Source organism: Sphaeramia orbicularis, chromosome 1, assembly GCF_902148855.1.
Source record: "Sphaeramia orbicularis chromosome 1, fSphaOr1.1, whole genome shotgun sequence".
In the NCBI taxonomy this organism is placed as follows: domain Eukaryota; kingdom Metazoa; phylum Chordata; class Actinopteri; order Kurtiformes; family Apogonidae; genus Sphaeramia; species Sphaeramia orbicularis.
This window is the reverse complement of record NC_043957.1, coordinates 29,978,374-29,999,683: the sequence shown is the minus strand read 5'-3', so window position 1 is coordinate 29,999,683 and position 21,310 is coordinate 29,978,374. Positions and strand designations below refer to the sequence as shown.

Sequence of the window (21,310 nt, the reverse complement as noted above, 5' to 3'; positions counted from 1 at the left end):
TTTCCTCCACTACATTCATCTGACTGTTTTAGTTCCTTTTTGGATTATAGTTTTCATCTCCTTCCTTTCAAGTGAAACCATAAATCTCCATATATGTTGATATTTTATGTTTAAAAGTAAAAATGTCAGTATACTACACATAATAATTTTTCAAAGAGACCAGATTAGTATTTGTACTTCAACACGTGTTACTTTTTTTAAATTTTGCTGTCAACACTGGTGGGATTTGAATGACTTTTATTTTAGTGGAGTATTTTCCCTTTGTTGCATTGTTGGCTTTATGTGAGAAAAAGACCTAAAAACATCTTTTGGAACTGGAGTTTATCCAAGTAAAACAAGGAAAGTACAAAAAAAAAAAAAAACCTTTATATTAATCATATACTTCTAAACATACAGTATACTGCACATTTCATATTTTCTGTCTAGGCTGTGATTTCTATTAGAAACTTGGGAGAACAGGTTCAGAATATTTACTAATGTATGATCTGTTAATTCAGAGCCATGTGTTAACTTGTGTTTAAGGGACAATAGAAAAGCACAAGGAAAGGTAATATTACAGAACATATTGTAAATCTCTTGAGATTTGCTTGTATTAAGATACGTAATGTGGTGTAAACAGTGTTAACAGAAAACAACAGGCTCTGTGTTGACGAATTATCGGAGTAATATTAAATTCTGTATCTGTGATGACCCTAAGGCTTCTATTTACATGTGTAAGTGTGAATGGACAGGCCTGGTCTGATTTACATCTCCGTTATCAGTAAAACACACATAAGACACACGCTTTATCATATAAGAGATTTATTTAATGAAAGGGAATTTCACACGTTACAACAGGATTACTGAAAAGCTGTGAAAATTCCAACATCTAATTATTAGAAACTGATTAGATTTATTTCTCAGGCTGCCACCACTCAACCATCACACACACACACACACACAGACACACTGAAAACACATGCGCACACACACGCGCACACACACACACGCGCACACGCACACACACACACACACACACACTTGCGCACCATTTACACATCCCCTCTATGTTAAAATATCCCATATAATGTCAGAAAAGTAACAGCCTCCTCTGAGATATAACAGTCTGACAGTGAAAACGGGTCCCAAATGTTTTCAGATTGTCTCCTGAAGAAATAGAAAAGAGGACATTCTAGTTTTCTCCAACAGTTCTTCAAAGTCAACTAAAGAAGGACAAGATTGGAATCTTCACTTTAACACATACGGAGATACTCCAGTAGTTTACAGACTTTAAGATACAATTCACAGCCCTTATAATAGTTATATCTTTAGGAATGAGGCACTACTGTAATTTACAGTGCAAACACAGAGCAAATTCAGGTAGTTAGATCCCACAGTTAAAATCAGAATACTAGTCACACATAATTTTACATAGTAATGTTTTTAGTATGAACAATAGCAACTGTAATGTCCAGAAATAAACAAAAATCAGTTCTTTGCAGGTATATTAAAAATAGACCACTTTCAGATTCTGTAATGCTACTTTGAAACATTGATTTAATTTAAAAACTAATCTGGATTAAAATCATTACTGATAATGACATTAATATATTGTCAATAACTTATGGATAATTACAAAGTTAACATACCACATTTACACCTATATAGTAACACATAGTGAGTGATATAATGGACAAAAACATAAATACATGACTCAAAATTGAAAAGGTCACTGAGGAGGAGTAAAAGGGAGGAGATCTAAAGGGATTTGCAGGTTGAATGGTAGCTAGTGTTCAGATTCATTCTCATCAATTAGTATCTGTGTAGACAAAGGCTGAAACACGCTAACCCAGCAGACTGTCTCCTCTGACATGTAAAGCAGGGTTCTGCACCCACTGGACGTTTTGAGAGTGGGCTCGTAACCCCAGTCAGGTCCGTTTTAGGACAACACGGACCTTCCATCTGGGGTCAAAGCACTCCATCTTCTTAAAGCTGAATGTACCAGAATGAGCGGATCAGACAGAGATCCAGTATGATCTTTATTGTGTGGACGTTTCACTAGTGGGAAGACTCAGTCGCAGCCTCAGTCACATCCTGAGCTTCTCTCTTCTTCATGGCCTCAATCACTGCCATCTCCTTGGCCTCTTTCTTTTGGTTTCTGGCTTCAAACTGCAGCCTGAGAAATAATATTAACAAGGGATTAAAAAACAGCAAAACTATGAAGAAAAGTATCACATAGATACGAAACAAATGTAGCGACAGGGCATTTGAAGGTGCAGGTAAATAAGAAGTGGACCAGTGTGGTTTTTCAAGGCAAACACAGAGAATTAGTAACAAAGACGACTGATAACTGCTGTTTGGAATCAGTGTACATTTGTAGCAAATAAATCTTGCTGATCAGGGTTTTCTTTACCATTATAACAACTGTAGACAGCAACTAAGTGTTTTCACTGCAACTATGCCAGATAATGGGGAAAAACAATGCTGAGAGTGTTACCATTTTTTATGTTATAGTGATAATACTCTCATACATGTGAAAATGTACATGTCTCTAGTTAGAAAATAAATAAAATCCCCAAAATTACATGACCCCAACTCCAGCAGCAGCATCTAAAGCAGTCAGAAACCAAAGGAAATCCTTAACATTTTTCTTAAAATAAATGTTTTATATAATTATTATTACAGAAGTGCAGAGAACTCCCCTCGTAATTTCTGAATTGCTGTATGTTGTACAGTCCTGTCAATATAGGCATTGTTTATTTATTGTATTTAATTTTGCTTCTATGTAAAGTTTTTTTGAGGACTATGGCAAGCACCGTAGAAATAAGATGTATTATTATTAATGGGTTCTAGAGGTAAAAGTAAAATAACACCATCAATTTGTTGTCACGTTCCTGCACTACAGGATTGTAAAGAGCAAAGAGCAGCAAAAAGCAGAGCTGCTCAGTCACAGATTGTTAAAATATTTTATTACTAACAAAGAATACTGATAATTGTAAAAAATTCGGAATATTGGTTTCAATAATCGGTTGATGGGTTGCTGACCAGTCAATCCCTACTGTAGATTTAAGGCTGACTCCCACCTGTTTTCAATGATCCTCTGAACAATGTCGTCAGTAGTGAGGTTGTTTCCGCTGTCGATGGTCCTGAATACCCCGCGCTTCTTAGGCTCCTGAACACAGAACAACAATGTGGTGATAAGGCTTCTACCTCATAACCATGGATGTTTTATTACCATTTAATACAGAGGTGTCAAATATGTGGCCCGTGGGCCAAAACCAGCCCAGCAAATTGTCAAAAAACTGGCCCAAAGGATGAATTTGGGAAATGTCAAATTGGACTGAAATGTTAACAGTCACAGATGTCAAAATCCATATTATCCTATATTATAAAAGGGAAATGGACTCTGTGTGTCTCCGGCATCACATAAAATCTAGAAAGAGCTGACTGCTACAGTTTGGCATACTTTTGTATTTTTGGTCGAGGAAGAGACAAGTGAAAACAGTTGATAGGACCAATATTTTGGGAGATATTAGTAATTTTGGAATACAATGGTCTCCCAATGGCCAATCACACTGCTACATTATATTGCCGAAAGTATTGGCTCACCCATCCAAATAATCAGAATCAGGTGTTCCAATCCCTTCCATGGCCACAGGTGTATAAAATCAAGCACCTAGGCATGCAGACTGGTTTCACAAATATTTGTGAAAGAATGGGTCGCTCTCAGGAGCTCAGTGAATTCCAGCGTGGAACTGTGATAGGATGCCACCTGCGCAACAAATCCAGTTGTGAAATTTCCTCGCTCCTAAATATTCCACAGTCAACTGTCAGCTGTATTATAAGAAAGTGGAAGTGTTTGGGAACGACAGTAACTCAGCCACGAAGTGGTAGGCCACGTAAACTGACGGAGCGGGGTCAGCGGATGCTGAGGCGCATAGTGTGAAGAGGTCGCCAACTTTCTGCAGAGTCAATCGCTACAGACCTCCAAACTTCATGTGGCCTTCAGATTAGCTCAAGAACAGTGCACAGAGAGCTTCATGGAATGGGTTTCCGTGGCCGAGCAGCTGCATCCAAGCCATACATCACCAAGTGCAATGCAAAGCGCCGGATGCAGTGGTGTAAAGCACGCCGCCACTGGACTCTAGAGCAGTGGAGGCGTGTTCTCTGGAGTGACGAATCGCACTTCTCCATCTGGCAATCTGATGGACGGGTCTGGGTTTGGCGGTTGCCAGGACAACAATACTTGTCGGACCGCACTGTGCCAAGTGTAAAGTTTGGTGGAGGGGGGATTATGGTGTGGGGTTGTTTTTCAGGAGCTGGGCTTGGCCCCTTAGTTCCAGTGAAAGGAACTGTGAATGCTTCAGCATACCAAGACATTTTGGACAATTCCATGCTCCCAACTTTGTGGGAACAGTTTGGAGCTGGCCCCTTCCTCTTCCAACATGACTGTGCACCAGTGCACAAAGCAAGGTCCATAAAGACATGGATGACAGAGTCTGGTGTGGATGAACTGGACTGGCCTGCACAGAGTCCTGACCTCAACCCCATAGAACACCTTTGGGGTGAATTAGAGCGGAGACTGAGAGCCAGGCCTTCTGTCCAACATCAGTGTGTGACCTCACAAATGTGCTTCTGGAAGAATGGTCAAAAATTCCCATGAACACACTCCTAAACCTTGTGGACAGCCTTCCCAGAAGAGTTGAAGCTGTTATAGCTGCAAAGGGTGGACTGACATCATATTGAACCCCATAGACTAGGAATGGGATGTCACTTAAATTCATATGCGAGTCAAGGCAGGTGAGCAAATACTTTTGGCAATATAGTGTATGTTCAGAATCATAGATGAAGTGGGTTACCTTGCAACAGATAAACAATAGGGCCATGTTGCAATGGTGTCAAATTTCATGTGCAGAAACAGACATGCCAGCTGAGAGGTTATTCAACTGAAAATGTCAATGGAATTCATCAAGAAAGCAAAGAAAGTAAAGGAATGAATTGTATCAGAGGATCTAGAACCCGTGGTTCCCCATGGGTCAATGCTCTAGTTAAATCAATATTACAATATTATGCCTGTTACTAAATATTTTGTGCATTTGTAGATACACTGTGATCCGTAAGTTGTAATGCACATGTATAAATGATAAGCCGAGGCATAACGTTGTTAAATTTGCATGTATTTTCACATTTCAGGTTGTTCATATTTTTTTAGGTTATTCACATTTTATGTGAGAGGATAGTTTGTTGATGCAAACATTTTCAGATTGTAATGTTATGTTTTTCACTCTAAACATAGAGAAAAGCTTGGAGTTGACATTATTTATAGGTTATTATGCTGTTATTTTACTATCATATTGGGCTGCATGTGGCCCCTGAACTTAAACCTGTTTTTCATCATATAATAGAGTACATGGGTTATAAAATAGTCTCTTAAAATTCTGGCCAACCAAAGTGGAGCTAATGCACAAATATTTGAAAACGCATATCTGCTGCTTCAAAACTTGGCAGAAAATCGTTTGTCTTTAACGTCAGCAGTCTGACTGAGGGCCTGGAGCCAACTTTGAACTTGAAGTGAACTCATACACAAACACATTTAACACAGATATGACGACAGGTGTGCCACAGCTGTGGTTGTTGTGGTAACACCAGTGTACTCACATCATAGGGGTCTGAGCCATCCTTATCAGGAAACACCTCTGTCTTGCCGTGACACACCAGGTCCACCTGCATACACATGCGTGTGTGCACACACACACACATACACACACACACACACACACACACACACACACACACACACACACACACAACTGGTTAAATACTGTCACATGTAAAGAGCCATAATCTGTGATTTTGATCAAGTGGAGCATTAAAGAGTCTTGTTTCTCCTGGCTTTCTCACAGCAACTTTCTCTTTGTTATTTCGTCTGTAAACCACCGTCTCCTCTCAGTTATTTAAATATGCACTAACTCTCTCTTTGACTATAGTTACTACTATGATACACAAAGACAAAAAATTAAGTGAAACTACTTGCAAAACTTAATGCTAGAAAGACTAAATTAGGTGAGGATGAGTTTAAATGAGTTCGACAAAAGGCTCTGAAATGTTTTATGTTCTGTCCACAAGGGGGCGTCACATGGTTCACTTCTCAACCTACAACCTGCAGTCTAAGGACAGGTACATGGGACTCATCAAGACAAGTCTTATGAGTTCTGCTAGTCAACCAAAAAATGTAAGAAAAATCACAAACTTGAAGTCTCCTTAGATGATTCTAATTTAGGGTTACATGAGGTGCAGTAGACCTACTTAAAAGACTGTGTAACAAAGTGCAGACTGTCAGTGTTTACTTTTACCCATTGGGTCGTGCATATGCTCATGCACGCTGTGGTTTGACTTCCATAAGCCCAGTCTTGTTATTTACAAGCTACACCTTGTACCCTAATTTGTGAGATTTAATTTTGGCACCATTTGGAAGAGATTCCCGCAGCATTCATTTTCAGTCAGATTTCTTAGGTACTTGCACAAATAAATACAACAGAAACCACATGATCAAACTCAAAATGAAGCTTACCTTAAAATGATCCAGCAAGTCTTTGCCCACTGCATATGGTGCCCCAATTACCACCTCAGACACATACTAAAGAGAACAGCAAAGGAAATACAGGTTCATTAAGACCCATACGCTTTTGATTTTCCACAGCTCTGAAACAAACAACAAAGCACTCTAAATGTCTAAACCTGGAACCTACTGAAAACCTGAAGACTGTAATCCAGAAAAGCTGGATGGTCCAAAGGCAATGCTTGCAATTATACACCAGTAGTGGCACAAAATAGCCAAATATTCACCAAACCACCAATTCCATTAATCATATCACTAAATATTGATTTGCAAAGTCTTAAAATAATAGTATTTTGTTCTTAAAAAAGCAAGCATCATTCTAGATCTGAAAACCTTATTTTTTCCAGAGCTGAATGTATCTAGCATTACTTATCCATATCAAATCTGAATCAATAGGATACAAGAGGAGATCAAAGATGCAATTTACTTCTGCAGATAAATCTCATTCAGAGCACAAGTAATGGTTGGTTGGGTTCATGATTGCGTAACATGTTTGGTTTGTGTAATGTCCACATAACACACAGTGCAGATGGGGCACAGAGGCTCATTGTTTGCGAATGATAGCTGACCAGCAGGAATGGATGGCACACAGCCAAGTCCATCCTTGGCGCTGTGAGGGACACATCCCACCGAGTCGTACAGAATGTGTGTGAACTCACCCGACAGGCCAGGACGCTCAGTGTTCTCTCATGGATGTTCATGATTGGATAGTTCTTCCCCTTATAACGATTCACTTCCTGAGGAGAATTAAAATGTCACTGGTTACTTTTTTATGTTAGTTATCAGAAACACATGCTACAATTGGTGTCACCATAGGCCTTACATTCCTACACTACAAAATGAGGGGGTCTCAATCCATTCCCCCTTTTCTTTATGTAACTATAATTATTATATAAGCCCCAGCTTCCCTTTAGTTAAAATGGATCCAGATGCTTCTCTTTACAACCACTGACACAGCAGGGAGATGTGAAGTTGTCATTCTGGTGGGATTATGTTTGTCAGTATCTGTGGGACTCATTAGGTGTACCTGGTCAAAGTGCAGACCTACAATCACGTAGGGCCTCTCTGCCTGCTTATAGACCATTTCTAAGAAGTCCACATGTCCGATGTCTGTGAGGAGTGAGCAGTCAAGGAATCAATGGCACACACAACTGAAACACTGTTGCCTTATATTCATGATCAGTATGTTATTACAGCTTGACAAGGATACGGAAGAGGTCGAATGCCCCAGCCACATAGATGATTGTGTCTCCAGGCTGGGGCTCCTTTCCTGAGGCAAACTGAATGATTTTTTGAGACGTCTGGAGGAACTGAGACACTCCTGTCCACGGACTGCGGCCAGTAGGACCCTGAGATGCAACAAAATAGAGTTCAGTAAATAAGACATTTGTATATAATGGTATATAATCAGGATGAGATGTCATTATAGTCCTTCAGTTTTCTTGAGTGATTCTGAGTTTTGAAGCCTGACCTCACAGTTCCTATTTTCTTTCTTTATAAAACTCTAAATACCAGAATATATAAACTTTTGTGTAAGGTTTCTTTAATTGAAAATGTATATAAAACACTGTGTCTAAAGCAACTGTGACATTTTTCCTCTAAGATTCCACAAGGCTACAGAACCACAAGTAAATGGTAAAATAAAACCAAGGTTGTGGATGGAAAATTTTCTATGCAAACAAATTCCCAAATGAACTACTACTACTACATCAACTTTATCTCATGTTTACTTGTTGTTAGATTTAGCAGCCTGGCTCCACTACTGTTATGTTCGTTCATCGCTATACAATCTGGTTCTTTGTTTGTTCTTCACTCATGGTGCAGAACCTCTATGGCAATGACAATGTTAGTATGACAATTGTACCTACTGACTACCCACCAGTGGTGACTGATCAGGCTGAAAACCAGCCGATCCCAATCAAAAAATGATAAATCCGCAAATCTCTTGATTATAGGCAGTCTATTTGTACCACAAGATAAAGGTAAAACAAAAAAAAACGCACACACATCACTTACCTTTCCAAAGTTGTCTGTATGCTGCTGGTAATCAGGGTTACTCTGGAGAAATAACAAAGACAAAGATGAAGTCAATCACACACAATCTAACACACATTAGTATTCTATTCATCAAATATGCCAACTTACCATGTTGCTGTGATGAGCTTTGGTCATTAAAAGCATTCGTCCAACCAGGTCAGTGGTGGACACGCCCTGGGTGCGTTTACACTCCCGGTAACGGCCTGCATGCTTCACCTCTTCGTACGTGTCCTTTCCATCGACTGTAAGCGTGATGTCATCTGGTAACCAAACAGGAGACCAGTACGTTACACCAGCATCAACAGGATCAGACAACTGGATGTGTCAAGCAGGCCTAGTAAGACTCACCTCCATGCACACAGAAGTCACAGTTGTATTTGTCCAGAGTCTCCAGAGTGGTAACATAGGGTGCTCCTTCCACTATCTCATCCACCCACTTGATAGCCCGCACCATCTTATAGCGTTCCTCCTGAGTGAAGACAGGGGGACCCTTGTGCTTTGCAATCTCAGCTTTTAAGGAGGAAGCACAAGGGTATGAAGAGGTTAGCTACTTCATAATGACACATGACTAACATCTACCGTATGCAGTGTTTAATGAACAAAATGATATGGTTTTGTCTTCATGGTACAGCTGGCGATTTTAACTTTAATATTATATACTGATAGTATACCTTAATAAATGAAGAACAGCGCTATCAGTACAACAAAAATCAACCAGTTGAAGGATCAGCTTAAGATGAGAACTGAACAGGGAAGACAGAGTGCCCTCCCCTTAACCCCATGTACAAGAAAACTGTTGTCAGACATCAACATAAAATCCTCTAAGTCTCATCCCACATTCTACATTCAGAATATGAAATGTTTCCCTCAGGAGGATGCTACGGAACCAACAAACACAAAACATAACATAGCTAAGCTTTCTTGTCCACCATTATCTGTAGCACTATTAACCATACTATGTAACAAACAACCATCACTTTATTTATGTGTGTATGTATGTATGTGTGTATGTATTTGTTTATTACACTTTTACAACACAAAGTCCCTGCAACATTTGGTCTGGTAACTGCAGTGACAGGAAAGCAATGCCCTTGTAGCTCGTAACACAATGGCGCATTGATTCAAATGTATAAGGGAGGAAACAAAGAAAATGAGACTATGTTTACTCAGTAATCACTAATTTAAAGTGTCTAAACTAATTGCATATGTATTAATTGCATACTAATTGTGTATGTATGTGATTTTGAAGATAAATATGTGTGTTCAGCTGTGACATGCTCTTACCATCTGTATGCACTCCCGCTATGAGGTAATCTCCCATGCCTTTAGCCTGCCGCAGCTGGTTGGAGTGACCGTAGTGCACCATGTCATAACTATAGAGACACAAAAAGTGAAAGTAAGCAAACTGAGATACTACAACTGTTCAGCCAAAACAACACACGTCAGAGGAAAAGCAAAAAATAAATACTTAGCCACCCTGTTTTGTTTGCTTTATCTCTACTCCATCTTAACTTTGATCCTGAATAGTGGACTTTAATGATTAGCCTTTGTTATGAGAATATTGCCCATACATGAAACAGGTTGAGAGTGTCATTGACCTACCAGAGGACAAAGATTACTGGGTGAAAGGTAAAAACCCACACAACCTTTTACTTGTAATCATATTGTAACTTCTATGTTAGAATGTTTTTTTTCTTATCTGGCTTCTCTTTAAAAAAAAAAAAACAGGAAGTAAATGTGGGGTGAGAAATGTCATTTCACTGGATGTTGATCACTGGGTTTTGTGAAAAAACAAAACAAAAAAAAAAACAAAACAAAACACTGTGACATTGCTCAGACCTGGTTAAGTTTGTTCAGGTTTGGATTATAATGTGCTGTTGTTCAGCGCCCTGCAGGTATACATTCATAACCACAGACTCTGAGCAGTGTCATGAAAAGTACCAGGTCGACACAGACACCTGCAGTTGTGGAGACATTCTGACCTAGTCATCACTGTTACAATATGGACCTGGTCAAAGCCACTCAGTTACTTATGTTGTTCATTTTGCTGCTTCCAACACATCAGCTTCAAGGACTAAATGTTCACTTGCTGCCTTATATATCCAACCCACTGAAAGGTACCGTTATAAATAATAAATATTATTTACACTTCTCCTGTCAGAGGTCTTAATGTTAAGACTGATCAGTGTATTTAACTGGCTACTCAAGCATTTTATCTCAAGGACCTTAAAGACAAAAAGTCTCAGATTTAAAGATTTTCACATTTTTCATATACCTTGTCTCATAATATTTTGTTTATCACTACAGACAGCCTGGTGACAAATTAGAGGAAAAACCTGATAAATGTGGATGAGTCTAAGGATAAAACTACTCCCATCCATAGGACACACAGCCTCACAATATGGTGTGATACAACCATTCCAAGAGCTAGCAGAGTTGTAGAATCAATGCCAATGAATAGTGAAGCTTTTTTGGACCCCCCAGCCCCCCCAAAAAAGAGGACTGCCCAAAGCACACTGTTTAGACATCACACTGAATGACATGTTCACTATGTCAGTTATTTATAACAACACATGAGATGGGCCATGTTCACTAAGCTATCAGCAACCCAGTTACTTCTTGTGTAATGACTGAGTCCACCAAGGAATTCATGATGTGAGAGTAAATTGCCCGTCCAGCTGCAGCCAAATCATGTGAGGATCATGGTTTCTACTTCACAGTAATGTAGCTTGACACTAGAAGGTAAAACTAGACTTTCTGAGGATGCATACTACTAATAAAGGTCCAAAAGCATTGAAATCACATTAAAAGCCTTATCTCACATAATGTTGGAAAATGTGGGTGAAAAAATCCAAAATACACCCCATTTTCTGGAGCTTCTCCAAAATTTCATAGGTACTGTCTTGTCCCCAGCACTATTCTTCAACTTTTCATGAAAATCAGTACAGTAACTTTTGCATGATCCTGCTGATGGACAAACCAACGCATAGCAATGAGAACATGCCTTGGCAGGTCGTAACAACAATCATACAGAGATATGTCTTTGACTGACTCATCATCATGTTGTTTGGGTACCACACCCAAATTCCAGATATTGTGAAAGAATGAATTTATGTGCTCAAATAACCTCCCACATAATAAGAATAAACATGACCCCACCTTTATGGATCAAACTACCCATGTTGCTGAGATGTGCAGACTGTGACAGACCGGAAGGTTTGCAGATGAGATTTCAGAGTGAGATCTAGATACAGCAGATGTGATATGGACATCTTAATCATTTACACATTAAAGGTGCTTCTTCTATAAATAAAATTATAAGAAAATCAACAAAATCTATGAAAACCAATCAGAAACTATTTCACTGCAAGTTCTTTAAAAATGGTCAAAGATGAAAATACATTATTACTTTATAATTATGAACAGGAAATAAATGCTGCAAATGTTCAGTCTTTACAAGTTTCAACCAAGGAAGAGCTGAATAGTTTGCTTGACAAGTGGTTTAATGACTGCTGGCTTAATTTCTTGCATCTTTCATAGGCTGAAAGGCGAATTAATTTCCCCTAAGCAGAAATACAGGTAATGTAAATCTGAAGTATCCTCAACTATTTACAGCTTGTATCTCCCACTTGTTTGAGTCAGTATTTTATCATTGCAGGGTCACAATACAGTATAATTAAAGTTATCAGTTTATGGACCCCATTGGACCTTGGTCCCTGACACTTGTATAATTGCCGTAAAACAGATGATTAGTCTATGTGACAGCAGCCAGAGTAGGACGATAATGATTTCCAGATTGTTTTTACAATGAAAATACTTAAGGAACTGACTAGGTAATAAATCATTAATAGCCCATCCTCTTTAACGATGCCTGCCGAATTCGTGTGGGGCTGCAAGGGCACGTTACAATAAGACAAATACAAAAAGAGAAAATTGCTAACTTAGGTTATCTTCAGACAGATCAGCTTGAACAAACGGGAGTTATTTAAGGAGAAGGTTTAGCTCCAGTCACTGCTTAGGTTAAGTAACGCTAGCTAGTTAGCATCAGCATGCTAACCCACCAAAGGGTCACTATCAGGTGTGTCTTACATATCAGAACCACGACAGCTATGTTAGGAGATTATTTTAACAAAAAAGTATCACGTGTCAGTGGAAGAGACTCAACTCACCAGCCGTCACACCACAGCCGCACGACGCGCTTCCTTTTCTCCGGGCTACACACCGCACCACCCGGCTTGGTGCAGCCGGCTGCACCCTTCTGGTCGTCCGTAGCGTGGTGGCCGTTTTTGATCATTTCGACAGGTTAAGTCAAAAGTAATAGCTTCTACAAAATTAAAAAAAAAAACAATACAGAAGTAAAGTTAAGTTTTAAATAACTCAGTTACCGTAAAAGACGTTTTCCCAGAACAAATTAGTGACTGAACCAACCGGCGGACAACGCCTCCCGTTCGACGTCACATCGAACGAATCCGCTCAACTGACGTAGATTTGCGTAATGACGCACAACACGTGATATGACAGCGCTGATAAGCCAAGCAAGGACAACTATGTAAAGTATGTCTACGTTCATTCACTTCTCTACGTTACTATAGTTTGTACTCATCCTAAGTATTTTCATTTTTGACAACTATTACATGTATTTACACAGGTACAGTTTTTCTGCAACTCTGGGACACTATATTGTGCAGAATAAAGTCTATAGTAATTACTTGATTATATGTATCTTCATCATCATCATCATCATCATAATAATAATGATAATAATAATAATAACTTTGCATCAAAGTGTGTACAGTGAAGCAGATTTTAACATCATTTTAAATATATAGTATAATAACAATTTCCAAAAAACTGTATATCATTGTGATAGTATGCCCACCTCATGCATTCAGTACTGCAGAAGTCGTAGACCACTTGGTGTTTTTGCAAGGTTATAGTGATGTTTTCGTCAGATATAGGAAATATGTGCACTGTATTAAAAACCCACAAAAAAATCTAAATTAAAAGACTTTTACAGGCTGAAGTCATTATTTGGTGTGACCTGAGTTCCCATGACAAAAAGTGGCTGAAATGAGTAACATTTGACATGTGTTGAATAAAACTTGGTGTAAAACACCAGAAGATTAGTGCAGTAAATCTCATGTCATCCTATTGTTGTAAGTGAAGTCACACTCACGCTAAATACTTGATTCATTGGTCGACAAAGTTTTTTTTTTTTTTTGTCTAAAACTGTTGTACATATATTTTATTCATCCTGGTTGTGTCTGAATACAGAAACTGAGAACTGGGTGTGATCATTAACCCAGCAAACCTAATGGTGACCTGAGACATTTACACAGTACTGTAAAGGCTATAATTATAGTTTTGATGAGAATTTACAAATACTGTCTGTGGTAAACACAAAAACACAAGAGGGCAGTTGATTTAAATGTTCTATTTAACTATTGTTTGTATAGGTTCTTGTTATACGTAAATTTGTTTAGTTAATTCTATATATATAAATATCTATCCACCTCCTCATATGATTGTACTTCATACTCCACACACTTGTAATATAATCATTTTTACACTTTCTCCTATTTCTACATTGGAGTAAAATAGAAATGTACTGACAAGATATATTAATGTTTACATTTGTTTTAGTTATGGCGTCAGCAGCAATTTCTAGAAGTCAGCACAATTAACAAGAGTCAACATAGTTGTGTACTATTTACGACTATACCCTTTACAGTTGAATACAGAGCAGTAGAAAATAACATCATATCTCAGTGGCTCTGTTTCTCTTTACGTCTCCTAGATTTCCAGATACAAAAATATTTAAGCCTTACAAAAATGAAAAATGTCATTTGTCGACCTATGGTATAAAGTACAGCTCAAATACTGTAAATCACATCTGCTATATAAATACTGACATTAATGCACTGCCAAAGTAAAATGCTTTGCACTTAAATGCAGATGTAGGGACCATTTTATTGTCACAGCATCTTTTTTTTTTTTTTTCAAAATACAGAGGGAATCAATTAATCCACATCCACTTTCAGTACTGATGATCCTTTTTTTTTTTTTTTTAGAAATGCTGGCTCACTATGAGTAGACTTACATAACCCCTGACACGTTACAGACAGAATGTGAATATTAATACTGAATCTTCCTGAGAAAAAAAAAAAGAAACTATTTGGTCATTGTCTAACTAACACAACTTAGCATACAATAAACAAAACTGCAAGTCAAAATACAGGTTAAAATTTAAAATAAGCTCTCCTGTATGAAGGATTGAGAGCACCCAGGTCTCGGCATTGTCTTGAATAGTCGAGATCAAAATGTAAACAAATTCAGTGGATCAAGGTTATAGCTGCACATCAAGTAACAACCACAGTGCTGCGAACCTGAGGGTTGGTGACAGCAGAGTGAAGGTCAGCAGCGAGTACAGGACACAACTCAAGTACCTTTTAAAATAAACATCAACATAAACAGGCCATGTTGAAAAATGAACATTCAGCAATGCATGTTTTAAATGTATGAAACAAGGCTACAAAAATAATTAGAAAGTGACCTCTTTATAAATCTCATAGATTAAAAACTGCAGCAGCTTATACAAAATGTGTTTCCATACTGCTTTTTTCTGTACATTTAAGTGTCATGTCACTCAGCTACTTTACATGACAATATTCAGTATTAAACCATAATATTTCAGTGGCTACTTTCAGTGGCATGATACACATTCACTTAACTTGTGTAATGCACCTTCTACTGATTTGGTAACAAAAATAATCTAATACACAATGAATACGTCTGTGTCCCATTTACCTAAGCTTCAGATGTGGCTGGAAAAATGTTTCATGTTGCTGAAAATATCAGTGTTACTGACAGATTGAGCACACAAATGAAAAACAGACAATGGAGAAGCTGTAGGAGCACTTTACAATTTTTCTTTGTGCAAGTTTCCTTTTTTCCAGTCTGAACAATGACTGTAAATCATGATGACTGTCTGCACTAAAGCTAAACTTAAAAGTGATGAAGTAGGAGAAGGAAACTTTTACCAGCCACTTTTAAAGCCTATGGAGTGTGAGATACTTGAGACCACACTGAGCTGCACAGGCTACAGGTCATGGTTTTGAAGTCAATAAACCTTTTAAACTTTGTCTGACTGACTGTACTGGTTATATGATCCACACTCAGCAAACTTCAGCTCTGGCTGCCTTATTATGAATGTATCAGCATAAGGAAAAGCTGATACTGAAACCACAGTGGCTTATCAACAGCCACTTTTAGATTTTGCTGAATGTTGTATCAAATAATATGGTACATTCCATTCTCATATGGCAACTTATTTCCTCTTCAGACACACCACTGCATGTAATTATAACAAAAAAAACCTTCAATAGCACCTAAAGTCCAACTCGTCTTCACTGTGGAAACAGTGAAATCCTCACTGGGATCATCACTGGCAGCTTGCAACATAGCTTAACACAATATCAACTTAAGTCTATCAGGCTCTCTTGACTACGCGGCTTTTTTCCTTTAATTCTTCCTTTCCATAGCCACGTCCAAACCAGCCTCCCTGCACGACTGTGGCTTCTGTTTGACCCCCAGGATCAGCCGCGGAGACCTCCTGCCCAGAAGGGGGAGAGATGACCTCACGGGAATGACTGTTGACTTCTTCTGGCTGCAGAGGAGTGGCGATGCTGAAGATGGGATCCTCTGTCCTGATGAGGAGAAAAAAGAAAACATTTGTATGATTTTTAAGATATATTTATTTGTTACACATAAAAACAGATTATCAGAGACCAAAAAGCAGAGAGAAAGAAGACTGAAGTTCAGGTTAAGACTAAAAACCCCTATCTGATCCTCTCTTTGTCTAAAAGGAGAGATTAAAGAAAAGGAAAAATGTTTTGCTAAATTGTTTGTACATTGTACAATATAGAGATCTTTAACAACTACCACATTTGATCTAGACTTTCAAGCTTTTCAGTTTGATCCAAACCAAAACTGCAGTGAAAACAAAAATAAACCAACCAAATGTATAGGCTACAGTGCATTAAAAATCTGGTTAACACTTTCAGGTATGGAAAGTGCCTCATATCTCATGGCACTCACCTATCGTACGAGGGAATCTGAATATTCAGCTCCTCCATGAGAAGCTCCATAACATCATCACACTTGCCATTAATTTTCAGCACAGCTAGATCATCCTTTGGTGTCCACTAAAGTGAAGAGCACAACTGATTCTTTAGTATGGAATTCACAGGTTACTCAAAATTATTTTCTTTTTAATCACCTGAGAGATCAAAATCAAGAGTACCTGGAGGTTGACGATGTAGAGTTTAGGCCTCTTGGCTGCTGGCCTGTTCATGGACCATAGACAGGCATATTTTTTCAGCACCTACAGAGAGTAAGAAACAGAGCTCATTATACTGAAAAAGATGCAACAATCAAATTAACCGTCATCCACAACTCATCGTGCACACTGTGCCTTGTTAAACACTTTGGGAAAACAGTCAGTGTGATTTATGAAGCCTACCTTCAGACTAGAGCCCAAGCAGATGATAACATCTGCCATCTTGGCAGCCTCTGCAGCCCCTCTCCAGTTAAGAGGCTGTTCAAGAGTCCCACGTTCCCCAAAGTGCACTATGGTGTCCCTGAGTTCACTGCTACAGTGGCTGCATTTGCGGCCTGTCCCATGGCGATGCAGTGACGTCCGCTCCGTCACGTCAAATAAACGTACGTACTCCCTGACTGGTGAACAGATTGTGCACACCTGGGAAACCAAAACCTCAGGGTGAATTCTTCACCACCAAAACTAAAGAATATATGCTTGGATTGAAACAGTTAGACATAATATGACGACGACAGAAACAGGTCCATTAGAATTTATTATTATTAGCAGTTATTTTGTCATGCTGCAAATCACACTGTTTTTTCCAAGTTTTTATCACTTGGATGACACTGTTGGATACGTCTAAGGACAGGAAATATGCATGAAGACAACACAAACAAATATGGAGGAGAGTGAATATGACACAGAATGTGTAACCCCAAACAGGAGAAGGATTCTGACCAGCCGAGCCAAAACAAGGGGGTTGTACATAGAGGAGTAGTTTTGGGGTGGTGGATCAGAGAACTGTACTCTATAAATTATACCACAAAACAAAAAAATTACATGTGGATGTCATGTATTTTGTTACATGTAAAATTTTAAATGTGCACAAAAATTCTGAACAAACCTTTCCATGTGGTGATTTATATATGCTATAGATAAATTTACAACATAATATATGTCAGTGTGGATCATTATCTGTGTATCAGCTTGTAAATAAAATAACAAAAGTCAGACAATGAGTGCATCTTACCTCAATAAACATGTTTTCCATGGAGTTCAGATAGGCATGTCTCGGAAGACCACTACGTAAGTGAAGTCCCATCAACAGTTTGAGAAACAACATGTTGACCTTAGGATCACAACACACACAACACACACACACTCACACACACACACACCACACACACACAAATAATATCACCTTATCCCTACCAGTGTAACTAACAGTATCTCTCTAGACATCACATACATGTTTTCCTTATGCAGCATCCTTATGCACATGTGCGGAACGTCGGCTCTGCTTTAACTCAGGTCAGATGAACTGTTTGTAAAGAAAAACACATAGAGTTGTTTTTTCACTTCGAAAGGACTTGAGACTGAAATTCCATCAAGGTAAAGACAACACATGCCTGATTGTATGTCCCTTCTGTAGCTGTGTCCACACCCCATTAGGACCTCTGTAGTCAGGGATAGATGCTGCCTGAGGGGAAAAGATAATCATGAGTCATACAACTGTTTACAGAGGGAAAAGGTCACCTCAGATACAGAAGTTCACCTACCGTACTGATACCAGCTCCAGTGTAAACCACCAAGTTTTTAGCTTGTTTGACTGCTACAGCTAGCTGCCTGACTTTGCTTTTCAACTCATCAGTATCATCAAAAACCTGTAGACAGAACAGGGGAAAAATACATTTCATGTGTATTACTTATTTATTACTAAACACTTAAGTCCATTACTTTACTCATTACATTATTCTTAATCCCAGATCTGGATAAAATATTTATATCGATATCACAGTTACGAAGAATTTACTTTACTGATCTGACAGTGATGAAACAAAACCTGACTTGCTTGCTTATGTATGTGTAGATATATGAGGAAGTGACTATGGAACAAAGGCATGACGTAGGTTCTCCACCATGTAAGAGTCGGGTGTCTTTAAGTTTCAGCTCCTTCAATGAAAATATATATGACATAATCACAAAAGTTTCTGAGCACATTCATGCTAGCCACAAGATGTAGATTTCCTGTTGTCCATGCAGAAGCAGGCTAATGGTCTCTGACAGATGACCTCACACCTGCAGTGAATTTCGGGATCGTTCCGCCATATTAGTGGGTTAAAACAATTAATCGCAGACATAGACATACCTTAGCGTGGATCTTTCCTTCTTGCTTGAAAAATGGGTCACTAGTGTGTGTGAAAAGCTGTACACCAGTAATTGGAACGGTCGAAAATTCAACCATAGGATATGATTTTTCACTTTTCCCACCTGGAAAAGGGGTTATGGGCAGCAGATGGAGCACATATTAAAGAGACATCGGATTGCCTGAGTTGCTACAGTAAGATGGAAGGATGTCACTTTCAACAAAATATCTTCTTTTGTGCGAGTTTGCTCTTGGCATTTTCACAAAGGTAAATAAAAGTTTTTGTTTGTTTAAATAATGACTCCATGGGCCGATTGGGCAGAACAACTCCAATACAGTGCAAGTTTTTGACTCAACTGATTAGTTCTCTATCAGTTGGACAGACAACTCACTATGAAAAGTGAATGACAAATTAATTAAACTGATAATGCATTTAATTCAACCCTTTAAAAAATAAATAGTATTCTTTTTTTATACTCTTTTCATCAGAACAAGTTAGTGGCTAACCGAGAATTCTAAACATTGGCAGATGAGGAGAATCTTGTTTCATCAGGGTTCAGATCACAAGTCAGCAGTTGCCATAATTACTGAGTATGACTGTGGTTTTGAACTACAACTTGGCTGATTTATCTTACCTATAATCATAGATGTAGATTTCACGGTGGATTCAAGGCATGGAACCCCACCACCACCACCACCACCACCCACCCACGCACAAATACTTAAGATATTGACATGATTACGTCTGTACACACAGCATCTACTGGAGTGTCCATCCATCCTGGAGGATGGTTCCCTCAACTGTGGCTCTTCCTGAGGTGTCTACCATGTTTCCCAGTGAATATTCTTTGGATAACCTAGGTGGCTCTCGCTTCAGCAGAGGGTGTCATCTATTCTGCAGATTGTACAGCAAATCCCTGGTTTGTGATACTTTGATCAGTGTTGTATAATTGGTTATGGCTTATACGCTTGTATGTGGTGTGTCTACTTTTCAGTCAGTAATAGCATTTCCAGAATCAGGTCAAAGCAAAGAAATATGTATGGCATGTTTTGAATATGCAGAGTATTAAATATGGGCACAAAATCCAGCTGAACTCCACATGAGCAATGAAAGTCAATGGGTTTATGAATTTATGTCAATGAAATGGTCAGATTTTTTTGACCGGTCAGACTGACCAATACAGTCTTTCCTTGCAGTCTTGATGCTTATAGTTTATAATCTTGCACCGAACACTGTAAACATAACTACAAAATACTTATACTTCAGGATGCTTATATTTTCAGTTCTACTAATGTAAAACCTTTGTCGTTTCTCATTCGATCTTCCTCATTCTATTTTCACTCTTTTCATTTAAGAGACCTGCAGTGTTGTTTACTCTGTCTGGGCCTCACCTCCTCCTGCTTCCTCTTCAGGATATTTCTGCGGATCTGTCTCCTGCACAGCTCGTCCACGGTGTCCCTGTGCAGCTGCAGCACCGCGGCCTCCTCCTCGGACCGCTCTGCCTCTGGTTTCTTCAGGACCTGACCAACCTTCATGAACATGATGCACAACCTGTCAGCCTCACGGCTAATAAATGAACACGGCTAGTCTACTATGCTAGCTTAGCACGTTTAGCTCGTTACACCGGCTTTAAATGTAATGTTTTTCTTCGTTTACCTGTCTGAAGATCTTCCTCTCCCTTTCTCGTTGCAGTATTTAGCTTTTTCCAGAGCTTTTCTCTCCGACCGCGAAGAACCACCGGCATCCTCTGCCATTCTGTGTAAATCAGCTGAGAAGCAGCTACTAATTCAAAACAAAGCAGCAAACTACAACTGAGCGGATGTTTCACAACCAAAGACCTCACTAGCGCCCACTGCTGTTCGGAGGCTGCAGGGTCTTCAGCAGTTATAGCAGGGGTCACCAACCCTGGTCCTTGAGATCTACTATCCTTGCATGTTTTAGATGTATCCCTCTCCAACACACCTGATTCAAATGATAAGCCTTTCACCAAGCTCTGCAGAAGCCTGATAATGACCATTAGGTGTGCTGGAAGAGGGACACATCTAAAACATGCAGGAGAACCAGGGTTGGTGACCCCTGAGTTATAACGACAAACATCACAAGTGAGGAGAAAAATTTATTACAAACCACATACAAATAAATAACATACAAGTCATGACGTTTGTAGAACTAAAAAACATAGGTGTGCAAGTAATTCATTTATCAGAC

At 38.9% G+C, this 21,310-nt stretch overlaps 2 protein-coding genes across 2 annotated transcripts; both read right to left on the bottom strand.

Annotated features, from left to right (window-relative positions):
* Positions 1-1,175: 1,175 nt before the first annotated feature.
* Positions 1,176-13,059, bottom strand: pcyt2 (phosphate cytidylyltransferase 2, ethanolamine). The gene is made up of 12 exons (XM_030134963.1): positions 12,805-13,059; positions 9,920-10,008; positions 8,984-9,145; positions 8,744-8,895; positions 8,615-8,656; positions 7,809-7,947; positions 7,626-7,708; positions 7,258-7,335; positions 6,551-6,616; positions 5,638-5,703; positions 3,063-3,151; positions 1,176-2,155 (listed from the first exon to the last, which is right to left on the bottom strand). The coding sequence occupies exons 1-12, from the start codon at positions 12,927-12,929 to the stop codon at positions 2,038-2,040; spliced, it is 1,209 nt and encodes a 402-aa protein (XP_029990823.1). The 5' UTR covers positions 12,930-13,059; the 3' UTR covers positions 1,176-2,037.
* Positions 13,060-14,588: 1,529 nt separating this feature from the next.
* sirt7 (sirtuin 7) lies at positions 14,589-20,987 on the bottom strand. Its single transcript, XM_030134951.1, is given in 11 exon segments — positions 14,589-16,341; positions 16,733-16,839; positions 16,938-17,018; positions 17,157-17,393; positions 17,986-18,085; positions 18,205-18,276; positions 18,365-18,435; positions 18,515-18,619; positions 20,494-20,631; positions 20,759-20,796; positions 20,799-20,987. Coding segments are annotated over 11 exon segments (1,224 nt in total). The 5' UTR covers positions 20,857-20,987; the 3' UTR covers positions 14,589-16,124.
* Positions 20,988-21,310: the final 323 nt, after the last annotated feature.

Bases quoted from the DNA above. Each gene is read 5' to 3' on its own strand.
- pcyt2 (XM_030134963.1), bottom strand. From the start codon at position 12,929: ATGATCAAAAACGGCCACCACGCTACGGACGACCAGAAGGGTGCAGCC. The intron at 9,146-9,919 runs GTAAGAGCATGT...CCTCCTTAAAAG, and splicing joins AGCGGGAGTGCATACAGATG to CTGAGATTGCAAAGCACAAG. The intron at 8,896-8,983 runs GTGAGTCTTACT...TTTGGTTACCAG, and splicing joins TGACTTCTGTGTGCATGGAG to ATGACATCACGCTTACAGTC.